We start from the raw sequence: 19,585 nt of genomic DNA, 5'->3' as shown, positions 1-19,585 counted from the left end.
ATCAAAAGCATAATTGAAATTTTGACGGTATTTGAAGACAGATGAATATGCATTCTACAGTGCAAAACAGAGAACTTCTTACTTTAGCTGAAAATTACTCCATTTTAATGACCCCTCAAAAACTACATGAAAAATCACACAAGTATATTAAAAAAAAAAAAAAAAAATCTAAGAACCCTGTGACAGAATGTGGCAGGGAACAGAAACAAGTAAAACCTAGGGACTCAAGACTTGAAAAAGATGATTCCTTCCTTCCTATACTCTCTGCTGTTCCCCTCTGCCTTTAACATTCTTTAGTATCAGTCAGAACAGAGTGACATAACAATCACCTGCCTAGCACTGTCTAAACACCAGAGATCTACAGAGCAACAAAATCAAATATATTTGTAACAAAAACATTAAAATAAACAGACTGAACGCTTACTGAGCAATCACATTAACTAAAATGGGGTCTTGTCCAGTCTTTTTGTAGGGGTGTTTTGGTTTTTTGTTTAAGTTCTTTGCATAGTGATATTTGAGTTTGGAAAACAGTAAAATAATGTGCAATGAAAAGTATCGTGTTCTACTGTTTATATTCCTTTTTAAAGAAAGTCTTTATACATTCTGTCTCAATACATTCTGATTTATATTGGAAAACCTCTTCTCTACTTAAAGTTTCATTATATTTTCCTGCACTCAAACCCACAATTTTACTTGTCTTTTGGAGATTCAAAATCCAAGGGTTAGCACGGAATTCCTCCTTAGAGCCTTTGCTGGGGCAATTGACATGGAACAGCAGTCACACACAACATATCACAGCAGTGACTCCCTGCAAGTCCTTCCCCATCAATCTTCCTCATCCTCTTATTACTAAGGTAAAGGCACACACTATTTTAATTTTCCACTCTAAATCAAAATTCAATATGTAGTGTCAACTTAGATTTAGAAGCATCCTGGATTCGAGTAAATACTGTAATTGTCTTTTCTTGAAAGTGCAAAAGCTTGAAGCAATTTCTTTCCTGCTGTGTAATACCTTTATTCAGGGGCAAAAGAGAGAAAAAAAGGGAGATGAAGAATTCACCCCTCTCTCAAGTTATACCATGACTATAACCACTTATGCTGAGGCAGAGGTTTTTATTTCTCCTTTACAGCAACACTTTTCAAGCAAAAAGAATTTTCTTATGAAAATATGAAACAAAGTAGCAGTAGTCACCTGAAACAGAGGGGCATGTCTTTAAACCTACTGAACTTCCAAAATAACTATCCAGTCAGTTGGACAATAAATTTGGAAAAGGGGATTAAACTGTAAAATACAGTAACTGAATTACATTTTAAATCTCATCTACAAACAACTGTGAAGTTATTCACCATAAAAAAAGCCAATTATCCTCCTTCCACATATATACATATTTTTGATGATAAGAAAACGTTTAAGTTTGCAAGGTTTGGAATTCTTGCTCACTGCACAGCAACAAGCACATATGCACAGACACCCAGAAGAGACACAGATGGTTTTTTAATTACCATGATGAGCAATATATTTGGATTATCAGTAGCTTCTATCAAAGTTTTCTAGATTTGAGAGCTCAGTGCCTTTTTTTTTTTCTCCCCCCCCCCCCTTTTTTTTTTTTGAAACACAAGATTTCTGACCAAAATCAACACCTCTTTTCTTTGGAGCAATTTACAGCATAGTTACCTGAGCAATCTCCACAAAACTGGAGTTCTGTCATTTACCACACAATATCAACACACAACAGTTACAAACACTAACAACTGAAAGATGCTGTTACTGATCAGTTGAGCATGTATATCTACATTCATCCTATCGACTGACCTTCCAGAGCACTCTGATGTACGAGTAACACACTATGAACGCCTCAGTAAATTAATTTTCACCCATTTGAAAACCTGTCTTTGCTTGGGATCTGTTAAACATTTAAAAGTTGAATGGGAATATATGCATTGCCAGTTTCTTCTGATCAAAGAGATTCTTTTTATGATACTTACAGGCAAGTGGTACAGAAAAACTTTTGAAAGGCTTCTGGAGAAAAGCCAACACAATACCTATTCAGTTCCTAGCTGAGCACAGTGGTTTCTTACATGTAAACAGTTTAGGTGTTAAATACGCCCAAACACAGGACAGTTCACCTACAAAATCTTCCCAGTATTTAAAGAAAAAAAACATGCGGGGGCAGCCCAACCTTCTTATATGTGAACTTCTTTAAAAACAAAATTTCTACATGCTTTATCAAGAACAGAACAAAGACAGCTATCTTTCAGCAGACAGACAGATAACCTGCCCCACTCAAGATTTACCAACATTGAGCAGATTGCCTGCCACAAAACTCACTCTTTCAGATGACACATTTCTGAACCACAGATCCAACTGTCTCTCACTTCTTTTAGTACTTGACCATTAACAAATACTCAAAAACAAAAACGTGAAATAACACTGTTGAAAATTGAATCGGTGTGGACTAACTGAACACAGCCAAGGAGGAAACCTTCTGCTCCTTCTAGGGACATCCAGTTGGAACAGCAGATACAGTATAGAAATATTATATTATTACAAATTAACACATTTCAAACATTTTTGTTTTTTTCAGAGGAGACAACTTTGCAATTTCAGAATGTTCTTACAGAAGTTTTGAAAGAAAAATCTTTAAAAAAATCCTTAAGCTGACTATAACAAAAAAAACCCATTTTTCCACATCCTATACAATTTTTCTTCTTACATTACTATTTCTAAGGCTGGAGAAAAGGGAACAATAGACTCTTTCCCGATTAGGCTGCACACAACCAAAACACTATTCCGAACAGCGCAAGTAACAGAGACTGGCTTCATAGAGACATGTGTCCTTTGTGCCCTTAGCAGTGTGTACATCCAAATACACTTAACCATCTTTCCTTTCTCTTTGAGATCACTCCATTAAAAAAAAAACAAATTCTCTGGCTAGCCTGGAGATTCTAGCAAGCCTGACTGACCAGGTGACTACTGTGAAACAGTACATACAAAGGTTACGTACTCTTAACTTGTTGAAAGTATTATCACCACCTCAGATGTGTCTCCTCTATCTATGCAGCAGTTTTTAGTTTACACTCTCCTATGTCTCCACTTCTGGGAAGAAAAGGCCAATATGTTCAAAAGGAATGGAAGGACAGATGTGAAGAAAATTCAAATGTATGTAAGCTTAGTTTTCACAGGGAACTGTTCAGAAAATCAGGTACATAAAAGTCAGGGCATAAACACACTACATCTAGGAAGCTCCCAATAAATGTTGTTCATCCACTTATATATTTCTAGCAGAAAACAGTACTGCAAAACAATATTCAGACTATGCTCAGTGGAGGAAGGAGAGAAACAGATAATTGTGTGCAACATCTCTGAATTTCTTTGCAATAAACAAAGATGCAAAATAGAACATGGTCAAGACAATTGGACTGTTGTAAAATACTGTTGAAGTACTGACCAATCCAATTTCTTTTGAGATTAAGAATTTGACCCCTATGAATAAGTGTGTGCTACTGAACCATATTTATTTCCTGGGAAATTGACTGACATCCCACAGTAACTTCACAATGGTAGCGAAGAGCTTCACTGCCCAGATATGGATATGGACACTTGCAAACATTTTTACTGAAGCAAGGACACCAAATATTTAAAGTCCAGCTATTTCTTTGAAACTACAAACTATATGCCACAAATTACCACTAGCTTAGACTGAGATTGATCAGTGATGCACCCCCCACTTGAAAAGAAGTACCTATTTGGCATTCAACTGCTTTTTTTAATGGCAGCCTGGCATACTGAGATGCATCAGTAAAGCAGGGCTGAAGAAAACACAATGGAACAGAGAGGATACCAGGTTAATATCCTGATGGGAGAAGGTCACTGGAAAGGACTGAACTCACTGCTGCTGGTCTGCATCACTGACAGATGTTTTCCAATCCCAGGGCAAGTTGCTCTTAAGGAACTATACTGAAGCCTTCTCAAATAAATTAAAATGTAGCACTAAGTGTCTAATGAATCTCAGTGTGTTAATGAGAACTGAAATTTTTCACGTATTTTACCAAAAATGCTATAAGATGGCTGCCTATCTCTTTGGCACATCCTGATCCATGCACAAGAACAGAAAATACATTTCTTGATCTCTCATTGAGGATGACGCGCCCATGTGGATCCTCATGTACTCCTACATGGTCATTAATCTTTAGTCTTAAATGTTATTTAAACTTGTTTAACTGGGAAAAAAAATTGTCTTCTTGACAAATCACTAGAATTCAGCTGAAACATTTTTAATATGTGGAGAAATGTCCAAATATTTTATTTACTGATTGCAAAGGCACATCTCATTTAAAATTTAATTTGGAGGAGCTTATAGAGTGAAAAAAACTAGAACACATTCTTTTTACTAGGAATTTTGTGTAGAATGAAGCGTCAAGTTTTATTTATGTCACTATAATAAAGCAAAGAATCCAAGCCAGATATAGCATCAAGTTATTTTTACGCATTTACATGAGACCTTTCGCCTTAGGACCAGTATGAGTAAAATGGAGCATGCCCATTCTTATCTCCATAACGGAGATAAGAAGCAGAGTGAATGAGAACTTCTGATCGAAATAGGGAGGTAAATCAAAATGCAACGGATGTAAAACTAATAAAATTAAATGTGTCTAGGTGATGTACAGCTCAGGTCTATGAGTTACTGCTATAAAAACTGAGTGATTCCAAAAATTAAAGCAGGTTTCAAAGGAAAGATCCAGGCACTCACAAAAATAACACAAGGCAAACATTTGTAACAGTCAATATTAAAAGCACAAGCTTGTGAAGCCTTAAGCATTTCATACTAAACATGAACAGCGTGATACTCCTCTGCTCAATCCAACGCAGGATGTCAGTGGAACCCTGTCTGGCTTCATAATGTCTTCTCTGGAATCAGGGATTCTTGAAACACAAGATTCCTTGGGTTGGGTAGTCCTTCCAACAGGAGACTGCCCATCACACGTGGACTCTGGAACTCACTCGTTTCTACTTAGTGGAAAGATTTTTGTCATTTTCTCCAGTTCATTTTGAAACTATGCAGATGTCAGTGCAACTGAGCACCTGCCAGATTTGTGGTGGTTACATTTTGTGGAAATTTAAAAGAAATTCTTTGTTGCGATCTATTTGAGGCCAAAACTGAAATTTTGATGAAAAATTCCAGAAAACAAAAGCTGGTTTTTTGGACAGCTTTTACTGCAAGAAATCTTCACTGAAACAGGTCCTCAATCAGTCTCTTGCAAGTTTTTTCCATGTGTCATCTGGTGCCAGTAACTGAATTAAGACAAAATTCTGAAGCAGACATACAATTAATTTCGTCCAGAATGGAAATTCTTATGTTCAACGTAGCAGCAGCAGTCGTCTTTTACAAAGAAGAACTAAAAACAGCACTAGGTCATCTGTTTTGGAAGTTGTCACATCTGCAGTTTTCAGTTCTGTCCCTTCCATCCCATAGAGAAGAACCTGTGTTATTTGCTGCATATTATTTTCTTGTCCCTACATATCACTCCCTTTTCTTTAACAAACCTAGTTTCTCAACATCTTAATATGAAAGTATAATTTTTGTAAGATCATACTAGCAGTTGCTAAAACCCGAATTCTACATCTATGGTCAAAAACTTTGTAAGACTGATAATTTTTGCTACTTTAAATTATTGCTTTTCTTCCAAACATGATGAAAAATTGAGATTAATTTAAATAAACTGCTGGACACCTAATGTGACACCTCTAGCTTTTTACTCTTGTTTTTTAATTCAAACCTGAAAAATTAGAAGCTTGTTATTAATTGATGCTTAAGAGTCACTATTCAGTTCTAAGTGAATGGAATAAACCTAGATATTCTTGTAGGATATAAGAGATATTTTTAAATGCTCATTGATTTTTATGTATTTTGCATGTTACTGTTAAACATAACGATAAACTTAAATAAAAATCACAAACAGTATATTAAAGAGCTGGGATTACCAAGGATGAATACTTACCTTTCTCTTATAAAGTCTGCTAAGTCTTTTGTTGACAAATGTCCATGTTTCATATTGTGATAGAGGACATCAAAGCCATTGTTCCTTTCCCCCTAAAGATTAATAAAAAGAAAGTAGAACTATGAAACACAACATGCTAAAGCAATTACAGAACAAAGTATAGAATCTATGCATTTTAATAACTAATCAAGTTCCATGAAGTGAATGATTTCTAATGCTTCAGCTTTTTACCAATTGCTGTTAGTTCACTTCAATCCCTATATGTAAAACAAACTAAAATCAGCTACTACTACCCTTATAATGACAACTCTTCTACTACATATTTCTAGGCTATATTCAAAGCCATTTCTTTTCTAGATTCCTACAGGTCTTGTATTCTTTCACTTCCCATCTTATTAAACACATACTTAACATTGTACTCTCTCTCCATTCTCTCACATCTTTCATTATTTCCCATGAACTAAAATTCACACTTTGGGATCACTGGGTATCCCGCTTCCTCAATTCTTCACACTTCATGTATCTTCCTCTGTTTTTTGTAAAATTAGTAAAATAAAAAAAAAAAAAAAAAAAAAAATCACTAATCTCTTTAAGTTTTAAAATTAAACTTAAAACATTTTCCAGTGAGTAAGGCGTACCTCACCATTAAAACTGAGACACTGCCCTAAACACTAATGAATAAACTCAGCCAGCTTATCACCTCTGGCACTATGGTGAACTTCCTCCGGACAGGAGAAAGCAACAATAGAAATGAAAGGAAGGCAAAGCAAGGCATGGCATAATAGCACTGCTACTATAAAAGTTTTCCTGTCAAACTATCCATTCCCATCCTCCCTTCCAAAAGCTTCAGATCCGTAACACTGCTGCTGCTACAAAAGACACAGAAGCATGCCCTCAGAAAAACTGCATGCATGTTCAGAGTGGAAGGGAAAGAAGGATGGAGTGGAATGGAATATTTCAGTTGGAAGGGACCTACAACGATCGTCTAGTCAACTGCCTGACCACTTCAGGGCTGACCAAAAGTTAAAGCATATTATTAAGGGCATTGTCCAAATGCCTCTTAAACACTGAGAGGCTTGGGGCATCAACCACCTCTCTAGGAAGCCTGTTCCAGTGTTTGACCACCCTCCTGATAAAGAAATTCTTCCCAATGTCCGGCCTAAACCTACCCTGGCGCAGCTTTGAACCATTCCCATGCGTCCTATCACTGGATGCCAGGGAGAAGAGATCAGCGCCTCCCTCTCCTTTCTCCTCCTCAGGAAGCTGTAGAGAGCAATGAGGTCACCCCTCAGCCTCCTTTTCTCCAAACTAGACAAGCCCAAAGTCCTTAGCCGCTCCTCATAGCACACTCCTTCCAGTCGTTTCACCAGCTTTGTTGCCCTCCTCTGGGCGCATTCAAGGACCTTAATGTCCTTCTTAAAATCCTGGACTTTTCACAAAGGCAGCTCTACATCTCCAGTGATAGGAGCCTGAATATTTGGTCATACACCCCTCCAAACATTTCTGTCCTTTCTGTTCTGGAAAAATGTGTTTCGGCAGCCATAAGGCACACCTGATCAGGGAAATTATACAGCTGAAAAATAAAGTTGGCAAATAAAAATAAGGATCAGTGATCCAGATCACTATGAGGACAAGAACAGCTGCATTGCTCAGCAGAAGAGGTGGGAGCAAGGAGGAGAAGGCAGGCAGGGATCTGCCAGCTTAAGTGAGTGAGAGCAGCCATGGATGGATGGAAGAACTTCGTAGCAGCCACAGTAGTAGGCCCACACTCTGAAGTGTTAACTGCACTAGATAATACATCGGTCAATAATGTAGCAAGTTGCCCGAAAGGACGCCACGCATAGACACATAAATTTACAAATAACGGACAATTGAAGGCAATTTGATTCAGATTACTAGCCAGGATTATTTGCTTTACTTCTTCCAAGCATGGGAGAAAACAAAACCAAACAAACAAAAAGAAAAAACACCTATACAATCACAGTTCTCAAGGTTGCAGTAAGTTGTAACCTGAAAAAGTTCATCAAAATGCAGATCAGTTTAGCGTAAATGCAATTACAGAAAGGTTTGTAAAAAGTACAAGCAGAACTAAATTGAATACATGAAAATACAGCAAACTCTAAAAGGACTATCTACAGAGCAAGGCTTTTATAAGTTTGAAAAATAAAAGAAGGATAAGAACACCAATTAGTACGAAATGTAATTTTTTTTTTTAAATGTTGTCTTACTCTTTCAAGTAAGAGTCTAAACAGTTTCATTCCCCTTTCACTCCTATCTAACCATTTTTCCTTGTAGTTTGCAGCCCACAATAATTTTGACTACTGGTGTACTAATAGGTAGCTTATTAACTTTCTGTATTTACTCAATATAAACCCTGAATGCCACCGCATTACAAAAACACCAGAATAACTCTGTAACTATGACCTCACCGATATTTTCAATTAGAATACAAAATAAATTCTTGTTTAACTACTCTGAAGTTGTTACTGTACCCAAATTTGGAGATAAACATTTACAAATAAGTGGTAGGCATTTCTTCCAGAAAAACGAATAAAATTCTCCTTTATGAATTGTTCTTTCCCTTTGTCTTAAGGTGTTTCTTCTAGCTAAATCAACACGTTGATCAAAATGTGCTGAACACAGACTGCTTCTGAACTTTTCATAATGGACATTTTAATGCGGACTTTTCTATACTGGAGCTCCATAAATTTCCTGCCACTTTAGAAATACCGGAAGTGTAGCACAGCCATGACCCAGCCTCTGGCTGCAGCCTTCCTGATGGCTGATAATCTATCAGAAATGTAACTTTGCAAACGTTTAGAAAATGGAATGAGCCAGAACAACCAATTCCCATCATCATCTTGTTCCCTAACTGTAACTGAAGGTTACTGCAAAGGAACTAATTCTTCCACTTAAATGAAGTTTTCTAATCAGTCCTACTCTTGTTCCTGACTTCACATTGAATAGCAGAAAGCACAACAGAGAAACAGGACAGACACTTCCCTCAATTAACAAAAGTCCCCTGAAAGCCATATCTTTTATACATTATCATTAGTTATCAGAGGCTAAGAGGCTACGTGAAAAATATTTCAAGGTTTAAACAAAGCAGCAAGTCCAAAGCAGGCTCCCAGATTTGAGGGCCTATGTGGTTTAAGCTTGGCACAACTAAAAGACATGTTTTCACTTGTGAATATAATGTCAAGTGTAGCCTATTTTACCAATATCAGGTTCTACCTGTAAGCACAAACATCTAGACTTCAAAATTGTTCAATAGTTTACATGATCAAGACTTCTGATGATTAACCCAATGACAATTCTATAAATTGTTATCTTCTACTCGTGTTTGTAGACATATGCATACCTATGTCAAATTCAGTATGGTATCTCAGTGCAGAGAGCAGACATTTTTCTTAGGAAAAGCTATATGGCCTATACACAACTCCTTCATTCAGTAGTTATGTTCATGAAGAGTTGCTCAAATAATTCATACAACAAAAATCAGAGTTAAGGCTCTGTATTGAGGATAAAGACAGAGATGTATGCTGTGGCTAAGAGGAAAAGTAGTTCAGTTTACAAAAACCAAGTATGTATCCTCTTACATGCCAAAATTACTTCAAAGTTTATTAGCAGTTTTCTCCTTCTTCCCTAGAGCCAACAAAACTCTCTCTTCAGAAGCTGGTGTTCTTGAGGTTTCCCATTTTACACTGCCATAAGAGAGCTCTTTTGTGTATATAGTATAGATGTCCCCTGACAGCAAGCCATAAGAGGAAACAAGACTTCAAATACAAGTAAACACTTCACTTAAATAAGCCTACAATGAGGCATTACGGACCAACTTTGCATACAAAGTAAGTCACGGAAAGTGAGGGCAGGCAGTCCTTCCATTTCCCTTCATCAAGAACTAACTGCAATGATTTTCTCATGGAAATGAAAGTAACCCTGTCAGCAAATGTGAAGTCAGAATTCAGCATTTCCATGACTTGTGCATAACAGGAAACAGATTACAGGAACTCTGTTTTACTGAACTACTTAATAGACTGAAAAATTTTAAGAATAAGTTTGTTTGTTGCATATAAAGATGATTCTGAATTTAAAACCTACATTTGGTAAAGCAGCCAGAAATTTCTGGGCAATCTGCAGCAGTGTTTATTTCCTATGTTTCTAATCAAATTGTATGAGTGCAAACTGTGCTTACTTTGGACTAAAACTGTTCAACATGAACATCTATTAGTGTAAAAAGTTAATACTCTCTATTATAGCACTGTCTTTTACCCAGTATAAACAAATGTTTCTCAATTAGTAAGGTGATTCTAAAGTTCCCATAACTGGTCAGATACGTACTACTTGTTCAGCTAGTGTAAGAAGCACGAAAAGGACAGCTGCAAATACTGTTTTCACAGCAACACTAAGCATATGTGACAATAAAAGGCACATGCCATTCTTAAACACATTTTTATTTCGGTCAAACTTTAGAAGCTTGATGAGAGAAGTTCAGACAAAGTTTGACTTTTTCTAACTAAGTTCAGCAAGTAAAGAAACATTTGACAATAAGTGAGTTACTGTCATTTCAAACTATGCTTTTAGAATATGCATGAGCAGTGGTTAAACGTGCACAATGATTCCTTTAACCCTTTAAACATGACCACATCACCACATTACAAAGAAGAAATGGAACAGACTGAGAAAACTACTTTTGATTATAAATGACTTAAGTCACAACCTGCCTAATCCTCTTTTTAAAATAGCCTACCAAACTCACAACTTACTCTCCAGGAAACAGGCAGACAAATACTCAAACTGCAACATTTGGAAGTGGTACTCCAACTTAACTACAGGATTTCTTTTTAACCATAAAAAAAAATTTAGGTCCCTAATTTACTTCAAATTGTCATAAAATTAAAACTGGATCATCTCCAAATTAAGTTTCCAAATCCTAGTTAAACCTCACAACTGCCTTTGGCAAACATGATATATCAATGAAATATGACCAACATCCCCCCACCTTGTTAGATAAATGCTAAATAAGAAAAGCCTAGAAAAGAATGAATGTGGGAAATAGAATCACTTCAATTTTTGCATTGAGAATAGAAAAATTTGTATCCTTTGCCTCTTGTCTTGGTCAGGTCCAGAGAAGCTGTCCTACAACTAGTTTTACACTTAAATTACTACTCATGCTCGTCTGTCAGATATGAGTATGGAAAAACCACACCCTTGATGAACAGATTATGCATGCAAGAATCCTAATACAGATAAATCATAATGGCATCAAAGTCTTTTTGGTAAAAAAATTTTGTATCAAGAAAATTCCAGAGTTGCACCGATATGCCAAGTAATAACTGTATACAATCCATTAATGGGGGACGGGGGAGCACAACTCCCTCATGTAGGTGAAATTCAGTATTTGCTGAAACTACATAAAACTGTTCAGCAACTACAAGATTTGATTCATGCAGCTTAAAAGATATCCTATTTTAACAATTAATGTACAAATTTTAGTGCAACAGAACAACAGAGACTGAGTGTTCATTCCTACAATTCTAAAATGAAAGTTCCAAATATTAACCAAAACCAATCTTTTCTTTACCCACAAACTTAGAAAGACATACACTACTCATTATGGTTTGTCCATTTGTACTGTCGACTTCTTTTCATTCACTCATAATGGAGTAATATTTTGAAGAAATAAAGCAATAGAAATTCTTCTAACTCCACGGATATATGCAAACTCATTTTAGATGCTGTGAAAAACAGCGTTGTCATTTTCTTTAAACTGTTACTCCTTGTTGCAGTTTCAAATAAGTAACGTGTTTCATCCTTTCCACCTAGGCAATTATTTAATTTAATGGGCCCTGTATACATGAAAATACTCCTGTGATTAATATTATGGTGTCACATTTTTGAAAGCTAGCTATCAGTAAATTTCAATTTCTGAGTGTCTGAAAGAGCTACAGAAAACTGAGAGCACCAAAACATGGGAAAAAAGCAGTCACCTGATGTTTACACAGGCAACGTATCTTCTTCGGTTCTGAAACTTTTGAGAAGTTTGAACACAAAAGCAACCCGGCAATTTCAATTTCCTTCTTCCAGCTTCAATAAATTAAAGGTCAGCTCTAGAGAAGCTCTATGCCTATGAGGAAGGACAGATATTTTCCTCTACATCTAGATAATTAAAAATTTTTTTTGAACAAAAAGATGGCAAGTTGCCAACTCATGCTAGATGCACACACGCAGAGGGAGGAGACTAAGCAAATATTGCACAACAGCTCTCTTGAAACTAAGCATCCAACTGTATGCCAAGCAGAAGAGTAGCACTGCGTAAACATATGAATGGAACTCCAGATGGAAGCATGACAAGTCTCAGTGTCACTCATATCACGTAAGTGCGTAAGACAATACGTCTTACACTTACTAGAGCAAGCCTCTTCACAAAGCTAAGATTATTAACCCTGGATACCGCCAGCCCTTACATGTTACAAAAGCTCCTGAAAAGAAAGGAATCCTCCTCACAGCCGTTCTCAAAAGCTACAGGTAACAGAAGCAAAAAGATGAAAGGAATTCGTCAAAGCCAATTTAAACACACATTTTAATATCCCAGAACTTCCAGAGTTACCAGGCACAGCATTACACAGAGACAAGTTTCAGCTATACACAGAACTTTCAACAGTTCAATCAAATTAATTTAAAACAATTAATAAATAAACACGAACTGGCTTAGAAGTGGGTTATTTTTGTTGACTTGACATAGTTTAGTAGACTGACAATTAACAAAAGTATCACCTGTACCAGTCAGTTTAAATACAATGTCAAAGCTTATGCAACACTTCCTAAGCAGTGTTAAGAAAACAGTAAGTCAATGACAACAAACACTTTTTATTCTACTGTACCTGTATCAGTGTACTCAGAGCGACAAAATGTAGCTATGCATAATGGAAGTAACTTATGAACGTGTTCCCTTTAAATTACATCATTGTTTTGATGTAGCACATACATAGCAGCAAGCACCCAATGTTTTATGACAACATCCTAATTAGGAGCTGGGAATGTTTGGCCACGTGATTTGAATGCCTAAAACTCAGTCATAAGAATCAAAGCCATTTATAGCCTGTACTACTAGTTCATAATTTTTGATACCACAAAAAAGTAACTGTATTCTACTGACTTTGAAAACTGCTGCTCTAGAGTGCTGTGCTCTATTAGCAGACCCCTACATTTTTCAAGTGATAGTAAAATTCTTCAAGTGACAGTACAGGTCTCTGTACTTCAACTTTACACATCCTGAAAATAGTCTTGTTTATCTCTCAATGACCTCTTAGAAGCAGCCAACAGATGGCAGGCCCATAAAACATCCGTTTTTCTTACATTATCTAACAAAAAAAAAAATTGTAACTATTCAAACACTTTTAAAAGCAGTACAAGATGAAAGTCTCATGCTAAGCTTCAAGACTATTACAACAAAGAAGCTAAGATTTGTTTTGTTTACATGAGCACTTTTAGGAAGTTCTTAAAAGACAGCAGCCTAAATAGCGTGTAAGAAATTGATACACATTCACATATATGTCACTCCCCTTTTCTGAAGAAATCAGTTAAGTCCCTCAAGTTTCTGATATATTTTCTGTGTATATATATATCAGTTACAGCAAACTACCAAATCAAGAGAGAGCATCCTACAAGCTCAAGATCCAGACTTCCATTTCCAATGCACAGTTTCAGCTACAAATTGATGACAGCATGTACACCAAATGATTAAGTATTATGTTTTGGATTCATTTTCACATCAGTGCTTCAGGAAGTATAATTATGCCATTGCATAGATGACAAAAACAATTTGTCTGGTGTTACCTAGAAGGGCAAGGCAAAAGCAAGAAACAGAAGACAATTCTTCTAAAGTTCTACACAATACGACCTTTCTTTCTCCTTACGGATTTCTCTTCATTATTTTTAGTCATTATGCATTCAGTGCATTTTAACAGCAATCTTCTAATTTCCATCTTAACTTTCTCACCACATTTCAAAGCATATATAGATTGCATCCCAAGTCTTCCAAAGCACTGCAGTAACAATTCTGAACAATAACCTGTTCTGAAAAGCTAGTAGATATGGAGAAGCCTAATCATTCAAACTGCACAAACCTGTAGTTTATGCTTGGTTCTGAGGATATATAGAAACTCAACACTTTCTGACTTCAAAAATCCATCATATTTAGACACTACAGTTAATCTTGACGGATATTTACCCACAACAGCAAAGAAGGAGCCCCTATTCCTTTTTATTTTATGTCTACACAAAATAAAACCCTGTCCATGGTATTAAAAAGGTTTCTCAGTCAAATTTTGCTAGTTTAAGACCCTGTCTAATGTCTTTGTTGTCACTGCAAGACAAACAAGAAGAATACACTTGTTCTCCTTTGTGTCATTTTTGGAGCTAGGAGAAAAACCTGCATCAACAGAAGAAAACGTCCTTCTCCTCGCACTCATTGCTGACCCACACTAGGAGTTTTGCCAACATAGCTATAAGGCAGAGACTTCGCAGAGCATAAAGAGAGCATAGGAAGTTTGGATAGATGTCTACTACCCCATATTTGCTGGTAGCATCTGTGAATACACAGACAGGGAAACAGAATGTACGGGAATGGCCCACTGCCTTCACTGATTTAACAAAATTATTGACTAACAAAATAAAATACAACTGATCAGACAAACAGTTAAATGAACATACCATAGTACATAATGTATTTAAATAGAAAAGTGTTTGACTTCAGTTGAGATAGCTGAATAAAAAACTTCTATTTTACTTTAATCTCAGGAGGAGGTAGTAACTTTCCTAATAAAAATGCGACTTTTTATATTAATTTAAATCTTATTTTTATGAAAGATAAAAAATTTCCGCATACTAGTTTAATACTGATCTCCCACACCGCGGCTTCAAATTAAGCAGATTTGTACACTAAGAGAGCAAATCTAATATCTTGTTTTATTAAATTTTAATATTCTGTTGAAAGCAAAACTTAACAGTCAAAATTAAACACAATGCTGCAAACAAAACATGAAACCTGGCTTGAGCTACGCTTTATATTCAAGAATAGCATACTGTATTTGTGAAATTAGCTTTCCCTAAACATTAAGGATAACTGTTGCTTACACAGAAAAAGCAGACATGTAAAAGATATTTTCTCTTTTTTTTGTTTCAGTCTCAACAAATAACCATTTTTATGTTTCCTCTATTAGTTGGTAGAGATGCACCTTAAAAATTAAACACGCAGAGAAGTAGCAACACTGTAAACAGCCCGACGATTACAAGAACACTTACTTTAATGTTTCAGACCAGCTATGGTCACAACGAAAACAAGTTTCATTTCACGGGAGGCTCAATAATAATCCAAATCCATAATTTAATTTTTTCTCCGTATATATCCACCACCTTAAAAACATATATACCTGTGCAGAGATGACTGACAAATTGCGTTTCTAAAAGAGAGTGGAAAGTCTGTTGTTTCCCTAGCTGGCTGCTGTTCAGGCTGTACCTTCTGACATGCAGACAGAGATAAGTCACTGGCACAAAAGCACAGAGCTCCCAGGCGCAGCTCTGCGTTTGCGTGATACAACTCTTAAGTTTTTACAGTCGGTGCTATTCCCCCGAACAACTGCATTGTTTGGGAGGCTGAACGAAGAGAGATCGGACTGCAGCCCAAGCCGCATCCACGCACCACGGTGCCTGCGAGAGCGAGACCCCCGAGCACAGGCTCTCCCGCTCGTGTCCGCGCACCCCTTGGCCCAGCGCCCCCACGGCGACCAGCAATCCCTCTCCCCCGCGTCTCTCCCCCGCGGACCCCCCAGCACCGCGCGAGGTGGAGGGCCGGGCAGGGGCAGGGGCGGTGGCGTCCTCCCCCACCGCGGGCTGCCCGGGCGATGCCAGCAGCGGCGCAGGCAGGTACCCCGCTCCCCCCTCGGCCCAGCCCGGCCGAAGCGAGCCGCGGCGGGCGCAGGGGGCGGCGGCCGCCATCCCCCCGCCGCGCCCCCCTCCGCGGCAAGGCCCCGGCCCAGTCCCGGGGGTGGCGTAAGAGCCGAGGCTGCTCCCGCAGAGGGGACCCCGGCTGCACCGTGCCCTGCCCTGCCCTGCCCGTTCCACCCGCGGCGCGGCGGAACCGGCGCGCGGCGCTCCCCTACCCAGAAGCTCTCCGCGAAGTACGCCATCATCACCCCGCCGCCGCCCCGGCCACCGGCGAGCCCGAGCTCTGTCCCGGCCGCCCCAGCCGCCGAGACGCGACGGAGGAAACGGGCGCCGCCGCGCCGCGCCGCCCTTCCCGTTACGGTGCAACCGCCTCTTTCCCCACAGCTCCTCCGCCCCCGGCCCCGCGCATGCGCCCAGCCGCCGCCGGCCGCCGAGGCTCCTGCGCAGGCGCATAGCGCGGCGTCGTCCCCTCCCGCTCGAAGGGGCATGCGCGGAGCGCCGGCCCCGCCGCGGCCGCTGTGGCGGCTGGGCCGTGCGGCCCGCCGTCCCCTCGTAGGCGGCCGGGCGCAGAGCCACCGCCCGCCGCTTCTGCCGCAGCGGCCGCGCGGTCCGGCAGCTCCAGTCCACGGCGAACGGCGGGGTGCCATCTCGTGAGTGAAGAAGCCCTGGCCTGTAGAAATACGAACGTAGTTGCGGAGGGCAGACTCGGAAACCTTGAGGAAAACCCCCTCAAACGTATTCAGTAACCACTAGGGAAGGGCTACAGTGAGTGCTGCAATGCATGGAGGAGAAGAGATGCATGCTGTTTGAAGTGGCTTCACAACCAAGCATCGTTCCAGCCAAAGTATGATGAGATCCTTCAAAGCGGGTGATGACTAGTCCTGCTGGGAACTTTGCTGATAAAGCATAGCTTACCCTCCCAACTGTCTCCTCTCACAGGATTCTACAGTTCCAGTGGCGTGCTCCTAAAAACAATGCTCTCCTTCTAAAGCCAAAGAGTCTGGAGAAACTGTTTACTTCAAACCTTCATCTTCTTCAATGACAGTTCAGTTTCCAGACCCTTCATTTACTTGATGTAGATTATCAGCCAGCGGGGGTGATGCCGATAGCTAGGCCATAACACAGAGCTATTCAAGTGCTGTCTGTGGCCAGTCTGTACCTGCAGTGCTGCTTTTCAGTGAGGGTATCTTAATATATTCTTCATGGCAGAGTCAGCACCACTGGGCTCTTTCTGGGACCCCAAAGAAAGGGGGTCTTGTTCTACCTTCTTTTCTTGTTCTACCTTAATGAGATGATTCGTTGCCTGAGACAGCAGTGAGGTTTTCATTATTGACTGAAAATAGAGGGCCAGGTCTAAGCCCTCTAAGCCCCTAAACATGTGGTAAGCGCTTTACCCAAACTTTATCTATGGTTTTGTCAGCACAAAGCTTTATCCAAGATACAAAAAGTAAGAAGTTGATACTCTATGCTGGGTGTTCAAGGTCCTCCCTTCCCCCTCAAGGAAACTTGTCAGTTCTGGTTTGAAAAATCTCACCTGCCTCCACGTTAATACTGATGTCCTTTGGCCTTTGTTCTGTAAGATATTAGGTAAGGCATAGAGCAGAACATTCAAGTCATCCCTAAGAGCCTGATGAATTCACCAACTTATGTCAAATTTATGTTGATTAAAGACTTCCATGAAAGCCAAATGGTTAGGAAAAATGTAGTTCAGAAGTTTACAGGGCTATATAATTTCATTAGACAAAAAAACCCTAGTTAGGGCAAACAAGACAGCCAAAGCTGTATTATCCATATCAATATAAGTCAGTGTGATTAATTCTGCATTACAAAATTTCAACTACCTTTACCAAAGATACCTTCATGGAAGATGAACAATATCATTCTGAACTGGTATGACAGTCATTGGTAACTGACTGTAGCTTTAGTCCATCACTTCCTGTAGCTCCATGGTAAATTTAGGAGTTCCTTTCTTTCTAGCAATGTTCTCCCAAACTTTCAATATATGCAAAGCTTGCTAAGTTGCCGATGCCAAGACAGAGAAAACTTCTGGGCCCCTTTCATAGTCAAAATTTCTTTAGAAGTCCCAAGACTGTTAGACCTGGATCTCTCTCTTTTGATAACAGTAGTAAGCATGTGTACCATAATTCTAAACAGTAGCAACATGCTATAGGACTACATTTAAGAAAAACTACTTTATGCATGTCATGGTTTAACCCCAGCCAGCAACTAAGCACCACGCAGCCCTTTCCCCCTCCCCCCTCCCAGTGGGTTGAGGAGGAGGAAAGGAAAAAAAAGTAAAACTCGTGGGTTGAGATAAGAACAGTTTAATAACTAAAGTAAAAAATAATACTAACTAGTAATAATGAAATATAATAATAATAATAGTAATGAAAAGGAATATAACAAAAAAAGGGGGCAGGAGAAAAAAAAAAGTGATGCACAATGCAATTGCTCTCCACCCGCTGACAGATGCCAGAGCCGCGATCTGCGCCTCCCGGCCAACTCCCCCCTCTTTATATACTGGGCATGACGTTCCATGGTATGGAATACCCCTTTGGCTAGTTCAGGTCAGCTGCCCTGGCTATGCTCCCTCCCAGCTTCTTGCACACCTGCTTGCTGGCTGAGCATGGGAAACTGAAAAGTCCTTAGCTTAGGATAAGCGCTACTTAGCAACAACTAAAACATCAGTGTGTTATCAACATCATTCTCACACTAAATCCAAAACACAGCACTGTACCAGCTACTAAGAAGAGAGTTAACTCTGTCCCAGCCGAAACCAGCACAATGCATCTATTTACTTGGTATACGTAAGCAGTCTGCATTATGATCTGAAGAAAGATATGGACATAATACTTTTTGCAGTGTGCGTTGCTATCTGTAAGGATGTACACCAGGGCAAACAGTGAGATAAAAGCTGCATGATCAGAGCTGAAGGTTTTTATTCCATAGAAGATAGAAAAACACCTTTCACAGGGACAGATACTATGCTATGATGGAAGGAGAGTCGGGTTCACTTCTACATTTCATAGAAAAGTTCCCATCTTCCACATTTTCAAAGCTATATAGTAATCCCTTATCTACTGCTACTTCTAGATGTGAAGCAGCTGCTGCAGTGCTGCAGCAGTCTACCATCGCACAAATATCAAACCCATCCTCAGGTTTTCAACAACAGCTTTCCACAAAAATTCGAGTGAAATGCAAAATCTTAGACCTGAACTTTAAGGCATCCTGCAGCATAGGTACAGTTATATAGAAAACCACTTTGATAGGGATGATGATCAGGATCAGTAGTTACGTTCTTAAGGCACACTGGAATTCCCCACAATAAAATTCTTAGGAGTGAACTTTCTCTTGAACTCCATATCCTATCATAAAATGAGCTCTACCAGCAACAAAGGGCTGCTATTAAACTTTACCATCCTACATGCCAATCTTGTCACTTATCTTTTAAAGTAGCACATACTGGAAAATCCTTACTAAAGGACAGTCCTATATTAATGCACACTTCTTCTTTGGAGACTGGCCTGGATAAGAAAATCCTAGATTACTGATTACCTTGCTTTATGTGCTGCTGGATATTATGGAGTGAGCATGACTGAAGAATCAGTCCATGTACTGTGCCAGTGCCATGGCAATA

At 39.1% G+C, this 19,585-nt stretch overlaps 1 protein-coding gene across 1 annotated transcript in view; it reads right to left on the bottom strand.

Annotated features, from left to right (window-relative positions):
- Positions 1-16,220, bottom strand: part of FCHO2 (FCH and mu domain containing endocytic adaptor 2) — a 97,046-nt gene extending 80,826 nt beyond the window's left edge. The window contains exons 1-2 of the mRNA XM_050913746.1: positions 16,164-16,220; positions 6,001-6,092 (exon numbers count right to left, since the gene is read on the bottom strand). Of these exons, the coding sequence (XP_050769703.1) occupies positions 6,001-6,092; positions 16,164-16,193 (122 nt within the window). The 5' untranslated portion in view covers positions 16,194-16,220. The remainder of the gene's footprint in view (positions 1-6,000; positions 6,093-16,163) is intronic.
- Between the last annotated feature and the right edge of the window lie 3,365 nt (positions 16,221-19,585).

The sequence above is a fragment of the Gymnogyps californianus genome, chromosome Z (assembly GCF_018139145.2).
Source record: "Gymnogyps californianus isolate 813 chromosome Z, ASM1813914v2, whole genome shotgun sequence".
In the NCBI taxonomy this organism is placed as follows: domain Eukaryota; kingdom Metazoa; phylum Chordata; class Aves; order Accipitriformes; family Cathartidae; genus Gymnogyps; species Gymnogyps californianus.
The sequence above is the reverse complement of the archived record's forward strand: the minus strand, read 5'-3'. Positions and strand labels throughout refer to the sequence as shown.